A 16,006-nucleotide genomic window follows, 5' to 3' on the forward strand; every position below is an offset into this window, starting at 1 on the left:
ACCCTTATCAGAGGGGCTTTTACCCACAGCCTCTTTAGTCTGTCCTAGAGTTGCCATGCCTCCCGAAATTCTGGGTTTCACTGGGATGTTAAGCATCTCCCCCAGATTGCTTAGCCCACCCAGATTTGCCTGGTTTTCAGCTTTCTTTCTTTCTTTCTTTTTTAAAAAAAGCTAAGCTCCAGCCCTTGTAGAAGCGGAGTTATGGAGCAGAATGTGCAGTCACTCTTCTGCTCCAAAATTATTATTATTACGTAATATGCAGATTTGGAAAGCCAGAATATGGCAACCCTGCTCTGTCCTGGGTGGTGTGGTCGCCCGGCTGAGCATGATGATGCTTAATTTGCGGGGTGGGGGGGAGGGCTCCAAAAGCCTTTAGGTCCAGGCTCCAAAATTACCTAGGTGCACCTCTGACCCTGGTGGAAAAGTGGCACAGAAAAGTGCAGGCATGGGATGTGCTGGCGTTCGCATCCCCTGCTTCAGTTTCAGGCTGTCGCTCTGTCTTCCACAAGGGCCTGTCGCTGAACTGGAAGAGATCGCTCTTGCTGAGTTTTGGGGAGACATGGAAGACGAGGAGACTTCCGAGAGACGCAGCGTCCACGCATCGTCTGTACTCGGGCTCTCAGAGGAGGCCTTAGTCCTCAACGTGATCCTGAAAGAAATTCTGTCCGATACATGGCAGGCGACTCCCGGCACGAGCAGCATCCCACCCCAGCCGCCAGCCGCCAGCCAAGAGGAAGCTGCGAGTGGAAGTGTTTCTGCCGCCGCCGCCGCCACCGCCTCGAGAGATCGGATGGGGACGTCCGCGGCGTCCCTGAAACCCAGTCAGCCTGGGCTTCCAGTGGAGCAAGGGCCAGCTGTGGAGACTGGGGCCCCCGCCGCAGAAGAAATGGTTCTGTCCGCCACGGAGGTAGCCATTCCCCAGGCTCAACCCTCAGGCTCCGATCTGGCGGCGGACGGGACGGCAGCGCCAGAAAGCCCCGAAATAGACTCCCCCTCCCAACTTGCAGCGATCGTCGGGGACGTCCTGGAGGAAAAGGAGCTGAGTCCTGAGCAGCAGGTGGCTGCAAAGGCAAGTCTAGCTGAGCCAGCGTCTGGCCTGGGAGAGGAGGCTGCTGCCCCCGAGCAGAAGACGGAGGCGGAAGAACCAGCGGTCCAGGAGGAAGCCGAGGCGGGCAGGCCAGAGCAGCCGCGTCCGAGCACAGAGGCTCACCACGCAACAGCACAAGCAAGTACGGGAGACCAGGGACATTGTCCGACGCAGAGGTGTAAGACCGCACGTAGGCCTGCTTCACACAACCGTCTGAATCTAGGATGAATGTGGGTCACCGACATTCATGTGGTTGTGTGATCCCACGCCAAGGCAGGATTTTCAGAGCTATCTCGGGCCAGACGTATGATAAATCAATACGATGAATGAATAAATAAATACGCCACCTTGGCGTGGGTTCATGCAGCCATGGCTCATGTCAGTAACGCCCATTATTTATTTATGTATTGGTTTGATTTCTCTACCACCCTTCCAAAAATGGCCCAGAGTGGTTTACACAGAGAAATAATAAATAAATAAGATGGCTCCCGGTCCCCAAAGGGCTAACAATCTAAAAAGAAACATCAGATAGACACCAGCAACAGTCACCGGAGGTCCTGTGCTGGGGGTGGATAGGAACATACTCTCATTACACCTAGATGCAAATGCTTGTGGGAACCAGGCCTGAGAGGAGGAATGATGAGGGTTGATTCGAACGATGCCTTTGCTGTCCAAGCAAGGCACGGAGAATGGGAGGCCCGCAGCACTGCTGAGCTGCTTCCGTCCAAATTCGATAAGTGGCCCCCAGTCCAAGGACTGCACCCCTCCCCCCGCCCCCTGGTACCGTCAGTGTGGTTGCAAGGAATCTTTGGACGTGCCTCAGTCTTAGATTAGGAACATAGGCAGCTGCCAAGTGAGTCAGACCCTTGGTCCATCTAGCTCAGTATTGTATACCCAGACTTCTCCAAAGTTGCAGGCTGGAGTCGCCATCTCAGCCTGGAGATGCTGCCAGGGAGGGAACTTGGAACCTCAGATGCTCTTCCCAGAGTGGCTCCATCCCCTGAGGGGAAGATCTCACAGTGCTCACACTTCTAGTCTCCCATTCATATGCTACCAGGGCAGACCCTGCTTAGCTCAGGGGACAAGTCATGCTTGCTACCACAGGACCAGCTCTCCTCTCCTCTCCTCTCCTCTCCTCTCCTCTCCACTGTTTTCCTGGGGTTGCTTAAAAGTGGCTACCAACCAAGATTAAATACTGCTTGGAGCCACTGCTTGCTCTGTGTGTGTGTGTGTGTGTGTGTGTGTGTGTGAGAGAGAGAGAGAGAGAGAGAGAGAGAGAGAGAGAGAGAGAGAGAGAGAGAGAGAGAGAGAGCCCTAAAAGTTTGCCCTGGGAGCTGTTTTATAGGCATCTCCAGGTGCGCTGTGTTCAACTGGCCAGACTTGTTTTGAGTTGAACTTGTGCCCTCTGCCAGGGGTGGAGTGATTCCAATATCAGTGCATCCGCTCAAATGCCGTGGCATTTCACTGAGCTGGAAGGAACCAGCGGGCCATTTGGTTGAATGGCTACCTTGCACACCTCAGAATCCTGCTGGGCCTCTCCAGCCGGTCTGCGCACCTGAAGCCTGCCTCATGAGCCAGGTCTCTGCAACCACCATCATTTCTAAGGTCCAGGCAGCTTCCATCTAAACATGACAACCTAAAACTGTTTAGAGGCAGCGGCAGGCAAAAGCAGTGCCCGCTAGTTTCTACAGGCATGGCCCATTCCTTTGTGGAGAGCCAGCTTTGCCACACCTTCCCCCTGACCAGGCCCTCTCGGCTTCCTTCCAGCCGTTCTCTCCTAGAATCCCCGCCCCCTTTGAAATACCTCTGCTGCAGGCAGAGACACCCCACTCCAGAGCCCAGGCCTGACTGGCTACCCATGCCTCCTGCTTTCATGCACGGTGCGAATCGCTCCAAGTTGCTGGTGCGAATCGGTCCGCGGTGCTGATGCAAATCGGTCCAAGTTGCTGGGAGCTCATTCTTTCCCCACATCTAACACCTCTCCCCTCGTAGCTGGGAGCTGGTCTTGTGGTAGCAAGCATGAATGGTCTCCTTTGCTAGGCAGGGTCTGCCCGGGTTTGCATTTGAATGGGAGACTACATCCGTGAGCACAGGAAGAGATTCCCCTCAGGGGATGGGGCCACTCTTTGAAGAGCATCTGTGTGCTTGCATGCAGAAGGTTCCAAGTTCCCTCCCTGGCAGCATCTCCAAGAGAGGGCTGAGAGACAGAGTCCTGCCTGTAACCTGGGAGAAGCTGCTGCCAGGCTGTGTAGACAGTCCTGAGCTATATGGACCACTGGTCTGACTCAGTATATGGCAGCTTCCTATGTTCCTAAGCTGACATGTTGAGCTTCATGTACTGCACGGAGAGCAGCCCCTAGATCTGGCGCACGCCTGCCCTATTCCTCTTGACGGATGATCCCTCTTTTCAGGCCTCCTGTCGCCGCCTGCACAGAAAGCCAGCGAGATCTGCGAAAGGCCACCTCAGCTGATCTACGGGAAGCCCTGGTCAGGTGATTCCACCCATCCGCATACTTTAGTGTCTGCCGCTTTCCAGCTGCGGAAGCTTCACCTCCTTAGCCGTCTCCTTTTGTCGTCCCAACAGGTGACCTCCCAACGGCTGACCTGACCCTCGAGTACAGCGACTACGGCAAGGAGGTCCGAGAGGACTGGAACCACGAAAACTCCCGGTTCCCAGGTGCGGCTTTTTCTCCGAGCATCCTCAAGCCAACTGGCTTGGGGGATGTTCCCACAATTCACTCCTCGGGCGAAAAGGGCTTCTCGAGTGAAGTCGACTTGCCTGTGGTGACCTGCTCTTGACATTCCTGGGTCTGAGGCGAGAGCAAGGACAGATCTTCCTAGCTGTGGATGAAGATCGTGCAGGGGTCCTCAGCAGACACAGAGGGAAATATTACGGAGAGTTTTTGCTAGTGAACATGTCAGCAGAGGTGTTCTTACCCCTGGACTTCGGCCCCGAAGTGCAGGGCCCCCACACCCCCTAGGTAGGGGCCCCCAAATCCTCTTTAGTCTGTATTGGGTAGTGTGGTCATGGTGCCATTATGCTGGGCGGCCAAGTGTGATTGTTACTTGCGCTGGGTGCTTTGGAGACAGAGGGGGGAATGGGGAAGCGTTAAGTTGTGTTGAAACGTTTCTGCTAATACATAGACCTGTTTTTCAAGCCTTGCATTCTTATGAGTTCAGTTGCTGTTTGTACCCTCAAAAACCCATGTGTTAAAAATACTGCATGTGTCATGGTGTGCAGGGACGGAGCCCCCATTGGGTGAACGGGTTCAAAGAACCCAGGCCACTGCCCCCAGGGGCCACGCCTCACGGCCCCAGACGCAGGGGCATTATTTTGCTCCCAAATGGGGCTGCGCGGCCCCGTTTGGGACCGAAATCAGCCCACACTGCTTTAAAGGTAGAGAGAGTCACTCCAGCCTGCGCTGCCCAATGCAGCCCGGGCCAATCTCTCTCCCAGACGGGACTCTGTGGCCCTGTTTGGGAGGGAGACCATGCCCCCCGCGTCTGACGTCAGACATGGGGGCGTGGCTAGTTGGCCCTCTGCATCTGACTTCAGATGCGGGGGGTGGGGAACATGGGCTGCCGCCATCCTCCCCCCGCCACTAATGGTGTGTATGTGGATGATGCTTAACTTGCAGGGGTGGGGGTGACTCCAAAGGCCTTTAGGTCCAGGCTCCAAAATTACCTAGGTGCACCTCTGCATGTCAGAGTCAAGGCCTGAGCGTCAGTGTAGTAGGAAACCATGGCCATGCTGAGGTTGGTGGTGGTGGTGGTATTTCGGCCCCACTTGCCCCTAGCTCTTCCTCTCCCACTTTAAAGTGGGTCGGGCTTTTATTCCCCCCGCCTTCCCGTGCTCCTGGATCCTCCCCTCAGCAGCTGACATCTTTGCACCCTGTGGCACCTTTCCGACCGCGCTTTTCCCTCCGCTAGACCTGCGCATGAACATGATAGAAATCCAGGCCCGGGGCCCGCCTTCCCGTACCAGTGCCTTCGACAAGAGCTCCCTTAACCTGCCACAGTTCGTGCAGCTCATGGAGACGTTTGTTGGCGACGATGTTTCTATGCCGAGCCTAGAGAAGCTGGTGGCGTTTGTGAAGGAGAACTACATGCAGACGGAGGAGGAGAAGATCAGCCAGCTGGAGACAGTAAATACCCAGGCCTTTTGCTGGTGTGACCTCCCAAGACAGGGCCAGGGGCTAGTGCAGGGCAGCTGCGAAATGTGACTTTAAAAAATCCTGGCCTGTGGCCCCTAGACAGCTGGGGGATGGAGCTGAGCCAGAGTCTGTGGGGGGAGAGGTCAATGGGAACAAGAAGAAACAAATGGATTGACATTTTAAGAATAATACATGTTTCAAAATTACCCTCCTCCTCTCCTCCTGCTCCTCCTTTCTCCTCCTCCTCCTGCTCCTCTTTTCTCCTCCTCCTTTCTTCTCCTCCTGCTCCTCCTTTCTCCTCCTCCTCCTTTCTTCTCCTCCTGCTCCTCTTTTCTCCTCTTCCTCCTGCTCCTCTTTTCTCTTCCTCCTCCTCCTTTCTCCTCCTGCTCCTCCTTCTCTCCTCCTCCTGCTCCTCTTTTCTCTTCCTCCTCTTTTCTCTTCCTCCTCTTTTCTCCTCCTCCTTTCTCCTCCTCCTCCTCCTGCTCCTCCTTTCTCCTCCTCCTGTGGTAGAAAGCATGAATTGTCCCCTCTGCTAATCAGGGTGGGAGATCCCATGTGTGAGCACTGTAAGATGTTCCTCTCAGGGGGTGGGAAGAACATCTGCCTGCTTGCGTGCAGAAGGTTCCAAGTGCCCTCCCTGGCAGCATCTCCAAGACAGGGCTGAGAGAGACTCCTGCCTGCAACCTTGGAGAAGCTGCTCCCAGTCTGTGAAGACAATACTGAACGAGATGGACCAAGGGTCTAACTCAATAGACAGCAGCTTCCTATCTGGGTTTTACGCCTGGGCACAGCCAAGTTTTGGGCGCCTCTTCTTTCCGCGGCCAGTTCTGAGCCCCCGTTCCCCACGGCTCTCCCACAACCGGTGATCCGCCCTCCTCCTTTCTCCTTCAGGTCCATCACAATTCTTTCCTGGTCCGCCAGCAGCTCCTCTTGGCAGCGCTCTTTGAGAAGTGGGATAACGAATGCTCCGGGTTCCTTGACATGGAGGAGGTGGATGCCATCCTGAGTACCTTTAAGGAGGGGATGGAGGAAGAAGCCTTGAATAAAGGTGAGAGAGGGGGAAGCTCTTCCTTGATTTTGCAGTCAGCTCAGAGAGCTTCCCAAGGGGGAGGAGGAGGAGAAGAAGAACAGAAATTTATATACTGCAGTGGTTTACATAGAGAATGAATGAATGAATGAATGGCCTTTAACCCAGGGGCTCTCCAACTTAGGCTCCTAGATGTTGCTGGATGACAGCTCCCATCACCCCCAGCCACAGTGGGCAAAGGCAGTGGATGATGGGACGTATTGTCCAACCACATCTGAGCTCTCAAAGCTGGCTCATCCCTGGCCGGTCAACGCAGACCCCTTTTTAAGTTTTGAAGGCTCAGCAGCCCCGTCTGACCCACCCCCACCCCTTCTCTCTGCACCCTGGAGATCTCCCCCCCGCCCTCATTTCTCAATGCTTATGAGGCCAAGTCTGTAGGGCAGTCCCAGCCAGCACCCCCCCACCAAGATTCCACACCTTCTGTTTAGTGTCTCCTCCCCATCCTTCCTATTATTGCTGAAGTTCTTGAGAGGAGAACTAGTCTTGTGGTAGCAAGCCTGACTTGTCCCCTTAACTAAGCAGGGTCCACCCTGGTTGCATATGAATGGGAGACTAGAAGTGTGAGCACTGGAAGAGAGTCCCCTCAGGGGATGATGGGGCCGCTCTGGGAAGAGCATATCTAGGTTCCAAGTCCCCTCCCTGGCAGCATCTCCAAGACAGGGCTGAGAGACTCCTGCCTGCAACCTTGGAGAAGCTGCTGCCAGTCTATGAAGACAATACTGAGCAAGATAGACCAATGGTCTGACTCAGTATATGGCAGCTTCTTATGTTCCTATGTTCCTAAGTGCTTGACAACTTTGGCCAGAGCATGTTTGGAAAAGCTGGTGAGGAGCGCCCCCAGGTGTGCAGAAGTGGCTTGTGTGAGCAGGATGTTCACAGCTGATGAGCATATGAGGCAGTCTTATACAGTACCAACTCAGACCGCTGGTCTGTCCAGTGTGACCAGCAGTGTCCCCTCGAACAGGGATTCCCAGCTGTTGTGGACTACAACTCCCAGAATCCCCCAGCTAAAGCCATGGCAGCTGGGGATGCTGGGAGTTGTAGTCCACAACAACTGGGAGTCTCTGTTTGAGGGGACCCTGGCCCCCACCTTGAGGACATGTGGCCTCGCTTATGGTCAGCTTGACGCCTCCCCCCCCGCCCCCGTTGGTTTTGACCTGTAGCCAAGCTGCAACTGCCCATCCCCCTGTGGCACCCCAGCGGAGTGGTCAAGCTGACCCTGAGAGAATTCCAAGCCTACATCGAGCTGGTGGTCTCGGAGCTCACGGGCAACGAAGACGAAGTCCTGGACAACGTGGTGGAGTTCCTCATGATGACGGTGGAGCAGACCCACACGGAGCGGCTGCGCGGCTCGGCCCGGCGGAAGTGGCTGCACGGGATCCAGCAGGCCGCCAGGACCAGCGGGGGGTGCCTGGAGCCCGTCTACCAGGCCGTCTTCAGAACCCTTTGCCGGGTACGTGCTCCTGCCCTTTCGGGTGAGGCTCCAGGGCTACGGGCTTTTCCGTGTGGGAAAGGGAACCTAAGAAGAGCCCTGCTGGATCAGGCCCAAGGAGGCCCATCTAGTGGCCCACCAGATGCCTCCCAGAAGCCCACAGGCAAGAGGTCTCTGCATGCCCCCTCTCCTGCTGCTGCTGCTCCCCTGCAACTGGGATTGGGAGGCATCCTGCCTCTGAGGCTGCAGGTGGCCCTCAGCCACCAGACTAGTAGCCACGGAGAGACCTGCCCTCCATGCCTTTGTCTAAGCCCGTTTTCAAGCCGTGTGCTTCCACGCTGCCTGGGTTGTGACACCGCGGTCCCTATGCTGCCAGCAGGCTGCCAGTTCAGCTTTCCAATGCCTTGTTTCAAATTTAATCGCTGTGATATAGTGCTAGGACATCGAATATGACCTATGAACCCTGCTAACTGGGCAAAGAAGCACTTTTTTGAAGTGGTGATTCCCTTTAGCAGGGGGAGAGCAACTGGCCCTATCCAGCCCCAGCACAGCATCCCTCTGGTGACTGTTGCTGGTGTCTCTCTTATGTATCTTTTTAGATTGTGAGCCCTTTGGAGTCAAGGATCCATCTTATCTATCTATTTATTTATCTATGTAAACCACTTTGGAAATGTTTGTTGAAAAGCAGTATATAAATATTTGTTGTAGTTGTTGTATATCCAGCGTAAAATATTTGCTGGTTTTTTTAGTTGTTAGTTTCCACGAGACTGATCCCCCTGCTGTTTACGTTTTGAAAGTGACTTGCCTGAATGGAAGCATTTTGCTGCTGTTGGGAGCAGCTAACCTGGAATGCGCCCTGCACAGGCAAGCTCAGCCTGACAGCCCCTCCTGCTGCAGAGGCGGACCAGCTGCTGAGCTGAGCTGTTCAGGATCACTCCAGGGATTCACCTTAGCACGGAAGCCGTGTGACTTGGAGCCCATTGAGGGGCATGCCCTGACTGATTGCCCTGACTAACGCATCTGTCTTTGGCCACCAGGACGCAGATGCCCACGGAGACGGGAAGCGGATTTGTGCCTACATCGCCCTTTTGGAATTCAACCTCCTCTTCCCGGAACGGGGAGACATTCTCCTTCGCTATGTGGCCTGCACGGAGTACGATGCCCCCCATGTCCTGAACCAGATCCTGTACATGGATATGAAAGGAGTCAGGTAATGGAGCTCTCTCCGAGCTGTTTCCGCCCCTCCGCCCCCCTTGCTTCAGGGAGCATGAGATTTCGGAACAAAGTAGCTCCAAGTAAAGGAAAGATGACTTGTCCAAGATGTGTGGCGAGTTTTGTGGACGTTAAGACTTGTGGCTGGGCGGATGGGAAGATGTTGGTTTCACACCCAAGCCTCAAGGTGATGTACATCGGAATTAAAACACAATAAAATACACAGGATACAGTTGATAACACCCATGGCAAAAAATGTGAGAACAATTCACTGATATGACAAAAGCAAAAAAATGGTCAAAACCAGGCCTGGGTGTTGAATAAAAATTATTGCAATTAAAAAAACCCAAGCCTGGGTGGTGGTGTGGGGAAAGGCAGACGGAAGGTCATCCTCTCCTCTGTCCCATTGCATCCGCAGGCACCTGCAGAAGGCCAGGAGTGAAGGGATTGAGTGGCTTTTCCTGGGATGGCGCACATTCCACTATCTGGGGCCAGTCACGGAAGAGGCCTTGTCCCACACACCCAAAGCAGTGAAAATACTTTGTCGGGCAGGTAGATTCCTTTGGCTTCTTTTGGAGCAGGATATCTGAGGCCCACGTCATATAGAGCTTGAAAGGTGATATGACGCCACTAACTGATCCGGTTGGTGGGGACTAGAGACAGGGCCTATTCAGTTGTGGCCCCTCGGCTTTGGAACACTCTCCCTGAAGAGCTTCGCCATGCTCCCTCCCTCAGTGTTTTAAAAAAACATCTCAAAACACACCTTTTAAAAGAGGCTTTTAATGCTCCATTATTGTTTTGTTATATCTGGTAGGTTCTTTAGCTTCTTTAGCTTTTTGTAATTTTCAGTTTTAATTTGAACCAAATAATTGTGGTTTTTGATCTGACTTCTTTAAAAAAAAGAAAATTTAGCTGCAATTCTGTGCATACTTATTTGAGAGAAGATCTGATTGACAAGCAACGGTGCTTACTTCTAAGTAGGCATGCATTGAATGTAAAGCCAAGAAAGTCCTTAAGCATTACAATACATGGTCTGGTAGGCAGGCAGTGCTTTACATCAAAAGCAAGTTATCTTCTCAACTGCCCGATAGAGATCCCCTGCTGATAACAAAGAAGGCAACATTCCTTAGAGGATTACTGTTCTTGTGAAAGTGAAACTCTCCCAGTGAGCCTCCTGTGCTCTTCCTCTCTTATTCCAAGTCCAGTGGTTGAGCAGAAGAGTGACTGCATGTTTTGCTCCATAACTGAAATCCAGGCGAATCCGGGTGGGCTAAGCAATCCGGGTGAGATGCTGAAAATCTTAATTAGATTGAGATTTTTAATCTAAAAATCTTTAAATCAGGCTTTTAATTAGATTTCTGGTTTAAATGGTTAATGTTGGTTTCAAATGATTTTCATGTTAATGTTTTTTTTAAATGTTTCAATGATTGTAATTGTTTAATTGCTTTAGTTTTTTATTGTAAATGTTCATTGATTTTAATTGTTTTTATTTGTTGTAAACCGCCCTGAGCCATTTTTGGAGGGGCGGTATATAAATCAAATAAGGAAGGAAATAAAATCCGAGTGATGCCCGGAATTCTGTGGGGCATGGCAACCCTAGGTGGGGGCCTGAGGGGCCCCTCTTCTCTTTTTGTCCCAGAGCACCCTCCAGCCTTGTGCCTCTCAAGCAGTGTGCAGCTCCCCACTGCATCTGTGACGTGGCCCTCTCCTTCTGGAACTTTAGCTTTGCAGCCGTGCTAGACGACAAGCCGATCCACATCCCCAGAGTCCAGCTTCATGGCAACATCCATTTCTGGAACCCCGAGGCAGAGAAAAGGGGCTCTTTCCTGGTGGTCCCGCTTGAGGACATCCGAAGAAGAGTCTTTGGCATCCTGGGCCTGGACACCCTCCGCGACCACAGCAAGAAAACCATCTTTGTGCCTCACGAAATCCGTTTCTATCAGGTGAGGAGCAGCAAGGCCTTTCATTTCAGGGGTGGCCATTTTCTCTGGGCAAAGAGGACCCTCCAATCGCCCTTGATCATATGAGCAACCCGCTCCTTGCTTGCTGACGGAATCCTTCCCATTAAAAGCTCCTTTTCATTTTCCATTACGATGGCGGTTCTGTCCATCACTTTCCCGCAACAGTATTCTACACCAGGGTTTCATAACCTTGAGCCCCCAGATGTTGATGGACCACAACTCCCATCACTCCCAGCCATGTCCATTATGGCTGGGGATGATAGGAGTTGTAGTCCATCAAATATGGCTGGGGATGCTAGGAGTTCATCAACACCTGGGGGGCCAAGGTTAAGAAACCCTGTTCTATGCTGCTTCCTTTCCCAATCAATGGAGAGGTCTCTTCTTCCCCAGGGGGTTTCCAACACGTTCAGCATAGCCTACCACCACGTCCGGACCCAGGAGACGATCATGCAGGTGATCCTCACAGCTATAGGATGGGTGTCCACTCGGGTCCCGAGTCTCCGTGCCATCACGGCCTACTTTATGGAGCCTGGTGAAGACAGGGTAAGATCGGCGCTTCTGACCCTGACCAAGGGGATGGATGCATGCAAAGCATTTAGAAACAGCATCCTATAAACACTAGGCTCATTCACACAATGGGAAACTTGGGCGAGGAGAAGGGTGCTAGCGACTGTGAGTGAGGGGGAGAAACAAGGCACCTCTCAGATGGTCCCTGCCTACCCTTCTTCCCATGTCTTTTTATACACTGCCTTTAACAGATGCTTGGCACCGGACTTTTAGCAGGGACACTTCCTTTTGCAGGTGGGGGGAACATAAGAACTTAGGAAGCTGCCACATACTGAGCCAGACATTGGTCTATCTAGCTCAGTATTGTCTTCACAGACTGGCAGCGGCTTCTCCAGGGTTGTAGGCAGGAGTCTCTCTCAGCCCTCTCTTGGAGATGCTGCCAGGGAGGGAATTTGGAACCTTCAGATGCTCTTCCCAGAGTGGCTCCATCCCTTAATGAGAATATCTTACAGTCTTAACACATTTAGTCTCCCATTCATATGCAACCAGGAACATAGGGAGCTGCCATATACTGAGTCAGACCCTTGGTCCATCTAGCTCAGTAGTGTCTACCCATACTGGCAGCGGCTTCTCCAAGGTTGCAGGCAGGAGTCTCTCTCAGCCCTCTCTTGGAGATGCTGCCAGGGAGGAGGGAACTTGGAGCCTAGATGCTCTTCCCAGAGTGGCTCCATTATCCCCCCAGGGGAATATCTTGCTGTGCTCACACATGTTGTCTCCCATCCAAATGCAACCAGGGTGGACCCTGCTTAGCTAAGGTGACAAGTCATGCTTGCTCCCAGAAGACCAGGGAACAGAGGCAGAGAAACAGCGACTTGCCCAGGGCCACCCAATGAATCAGTGGCTGAGGAAGCTTTCCTTTGACCCCCATGTCATTCATTTCCCGAGTTCACTGGCTTCCTTTCCTTTAAAACACTGTACCTCCGCATACGAGAACATGTACTCTGGCAAGAGAACTCCGTTGTGCCTGTCCTTGCTCCTGTCTGCTTTTCAATCTCTGGTCGGTTCCCATTCAGGCTTCTTCAGCAGCCCTGCAGCACGCCTCTCCTGAGACCCCAGCAATTGAGGTCAAAGAAAAACCAATCAGTGAGAAACATCTCCAACGAAATGCAAAGGGAAGGCGCATGCTCCATGTCGTGCACCCCACCTGTCAGCAGATGGCGCTGGTGCATTACTTCCCTCTTCGGAAGGCAGGCTCTGCTTCAAGGGCTTCTGGGAAAGCAAGGCGCCCTGCTTCTCTCACCCCAGGGTCTTCCTTTAGTCCTCTTCCTTGGACTACAACTCCCAGGATCCCCAAGTTAAAGCCATTGCAGCTGGGGATTCTGGGAGTTGTAGTCAACATCATTAGACAGAACCCTGGCCTTAGCCACAGTGGCCAGTAGCCAGGGATGATGGGAGCTGTACGCTAACCTCTGCAGGAGGGCCCCAGTCAGACCCCCCTGCTCTGGTGTAAGAATAAGCAGGTTGTGGATCCTACCTTAAGCCACCAGTGGCGCCATCAGCCTGCCTAACTTTGTTTTGTTCCCTCTCAAAGAAACATACGCTTCTTCCTCCAGCCCCGGATGTGTCTCTGGCTGAGCTGTTCTCCTTGCAGACTGTGCCTACAGCCCTCTCCCCCTTTCTCTTTTCAAGATGCATGACTACACCTTGCGCAAGGTCATGACGTCCGATCTGAAAGGGCAGGCGGACATCCACGTGCCTCCCGGTCCGGTGTTCAGCAGGAAAGAGAACGTCTTCAGGTGGGCTTGGTGGCACAGGGCAGGGGGACGTGGCTTAGCGGTGAATGCAGGAGGCGCCAGCGTCACCCCTGGCAGCATCTCCAGGTAGTGACGACGATGACAAATATTTATATCCTGCAATAAGCCACCGAATGGCGCAGTGGGAAAGCAACTTGACTAGGGAGCCAGAGGTTGCCGGTTCAAATCCCTGCTGGTTTGTTTCCCAGACTGTGGGATACACCGATATCGGACAGCAGCGATCTAGGAAGGTGCTGAAAGGCATCATCTCATACTGCCTGGGAGGAAGCAATGGGAAATGCCTCCTGTATTCTACCCAAGACAACCACAGGGCTCTGTGGGCGCCAGGAGTCGATGCAATCTTTCCTTTGTCTTTGTCTTTCAACCAGAGTGGAGTGGGGCCAGTGGTGGCCCGGGTTCTGCCACCACCGCCCCCCTAGCCCTGCCCCATGGGTCTGACATCAGATCCAGGGAACATTTAGCTATGGAGAGTCGCTCAGGCCGATTTACCTCCCAAACGGGGTTACGCAGCCCTATTTGGGAGCTAAATCACACCCAAAGCGTCTAACGTCAGACACGGTGTGTGTGTCTGGGTTGCCAGGCGTGGCCCCTGAGGAGCAGTGGCCCGGGTTCTTTGAACCCGTCTGCTCAAGGATGGCTCCGCCCCTGCTTTCAACAAAAGTTCCCAAAGCAGTCTGCATAAATATACATACATTTTAAAAAATGGCTCCCTGACTCCAAAGGGCTCACAATCTAAAAAAAGAAACCAGCAACAGTGACTGGAGGGATGCTGTGCTGGGGGTGGATCAGGCCAGTTGCTCTTCTCCTGCTAAATTGATTAATTTTATTTGATTCCTTTATTTATTTGGTTTCTATACTGCCCTTCCAAAAATGGCTCAGGCTGAGAAATAAAAAAGAACCGCCGCTGTAAAAAGGTGCCTCTTTGCTCCGTTAGCAAGACTTGTCTCAGACCCTGGAGAGCTGCTGCCAGTCAGTGTAGGCAGGACTAAGCAAGATGTACCCGTGGTCAGACTCGGTAGGAAGCAGCTTCCTGTGTACCCTGTGCAAAGCAGACCACTGCTTTGAGGTTGGGGCTGTTGCTCCGTGGCAGAGGAGCTCCTTGGCATTCGGAGGGGCCCCGGCAGCATCTCCAGGCAGGGCCGGGAAAGGCCGCCTGCCTGAAACCCTGGAGAGTCAAGTGGCTGTCTGCTAGGGACTTGATCCCCTTTCATGACGAGCTACGAGGAAGTTCTGCTCTCGTGATTAGGCTGCCCTCGCTAGACCATAGCTGCTGTTCCAAAGCGGTTCATTGGATGGGATTTATTTCCAGACGTCGTTCTGCTTAGTCAGTGTGGAGTTGACTCCGAGTCCCTTTGCAGGAACCAAATGGTGGACTGAAGGTACCATTCAATGGTGGACTGGACACACTCACTCTCTGAAGGACTTGGTGTTGCTGCTCCACTCTTTATCACGTCTTAATTTCCTTCCCTCTCCCAAACCTCCACGGGCTTATCTGTTCGAAGCAGCTTCCTCTAGCCAACGATGCAGGAGCAAGCCAAACCGGAGGAACAACACAGGAACACAGGAAGCTGCCATATAATGAATCAGACCATTGGTCTATCTAGCTCAGTGTTGTGTGCACAGACTGGCAGCAGCTTCCCCAAGTTTGCGGGTAGGAATCTCTCTCAGCCCTATCTTGGAGATGCTGCCAGGGAGGGGACTTGGAACCTTCTGCTCTTCCCAGAGCGGCCGCATTAATCCTTAAGGGGAATCTCTTACAGTGCTCACACACTTCTAGTCTCCCATTCAAATGCAACCAGGGCAGACCCTGCTTAGCTAAGGGGACAAGTCACGCTTGCTACCCCAAGCCCAGCTCTCCTCTGATCATCTCTGGCCCTCTGCTTTCTCTTAGAGATTACTTGTTCAAGTGCATCGACTGTGCCGAGGTGGTGGCTGCCTGGGTGTATGAAGAGCACCACGTTGCCATTCCCCTGAGGGATGTCGCGGGCCAGGCCATCGCGGTGTTTGACCTCAGCCTCGGAGACCGCCAGAAGCTGCCATCTTGTGAGCACAAGGACCTGCAGAAGATGCTGAAGATGGTTCAGGCCGCCACTTGCGAGATCCTGAAAGAGGATTCGGGAGACCTGGACCCCTACTACGTCCTGGGTATGGGGCCTCTTAGAGGGCCATTTATTTTTAGTCCCTGAAGTCCAACAGGTACAGATGGGTGCTGCTTCCCCAAGGAAATTAAAAGAAGGCAGCCTTAGGGATGGCCACCAAGTGGGTGGTGGGGCCACCAGTAGCAAGATCTGCTGCAAGTTAATTTCAGAAAGAGAGGTGGAAATCTGTCCCCTGAGAACTGGAAACGTTGCCTGAGCTAGATAGAGCAATACTGAGCTAGATAGACCAATGGTCTGACTCAGTATATGGCAGCTTCCTATGTTCCTATGTTGTTCCTAAGATTGATCGGCCCCGCTGCATTGGCAGAGAGACCAGGAGTGGCTCTCCCTGCCTTCAAGGCAGGGAGAGTCACTCCGGCTGTGCTGCAAACACAGCGTGGGCCGGTTTTGGTTCCAAACGGGACCGTGCGATGCCATTTGGACCAAAATAACGTACCCCATGTCTGATGTTAGATGCGGGGGGCGTGTCTGGGGCCACACTCGCGGCCCCTGATTGGTGGCAGCCCGGTTTATTTGAACCCGTTCGCCCAATGGTGGCTCCGCCCCACTGCACGTGTCATGATGTGTGTGTCTGTGTGTGTAGGCGGATGATG

General features: G+C 53.1%; 1 protein-coding gene across 5 annotated transcripts in view; it reads left to right on the forward strand.

Moving 5' to 3' along the window:
- EFCAB5 (EF-hand calcium binding domain 5) overlaps window positions 1-16,006 on the forward strand; it is a 36,047-nt gene that overhangs the window by 16,926 nt on the left and 3,115 nt on the right. For 4 of the 5 annotated variants that reach the window (XM_053275377.1, XM_053275378.1, XM_053275379.1 and 1 more), the window contains 11 exons: window positions 510-1,229; window positions 3,499-3,579; window positions 3,672-3,764; window positions 5,018-5,232; window positions 6,133-6,289; window positions 7,492-7,781; window positions 8,798-8,970; window positions 10,696-10,915; window positions 11,324-11,476; window positions 13,130-13,236; window positions 15,146-15,399. In XM_053275377.1, coding sequence (XP_053131352.1) covers window positions 510-1,229; window positions 3,499-3,579; window positions 3,672-3,764; window positions 5,018-5,232; window positions 6,133-6,289; window positions 7,492-7,781; window positions 8,798-8,970; window positions 10,696-10,915; window positions 11,324-11,476; window positions 13,130-13,236; window positions 15,146-15,399 — 2,463 coding nt within the window. The remainder of the gene's footprint in view (window positions 1-509; window positions 1,230-3,498; window positions 3,580-3,671; window positions 3,765-5,017; window positions 5,233-6,132; window positions 6,290-7,491; window positions 7,782-8,797; window positions 8,971-10,695; window positions 10,916-11,323; window positions 11,477-13,129; window positions 13,237-15,145; window positions 15,400-16,006) is intronic. The other variant, XM_053275382.1, reaches the window with a different exon arrangement.

Source organism: Hemicordylus capensis, chromosome 12 (genome assembly GCF_027244095.1).
Source record: "Hemicordylus capensis ecotype Gifberg chromosome 12, rHemCap1.1.pri, whole genome shotgun sequence".
In the NCBI taxonomy this organism is placed as follows: Eukaryota; Metazoa; Chordata; class Lepidosauria; order Squamata; family Cordylidae; genus Hemicordylus; species Hemicordylus capensis.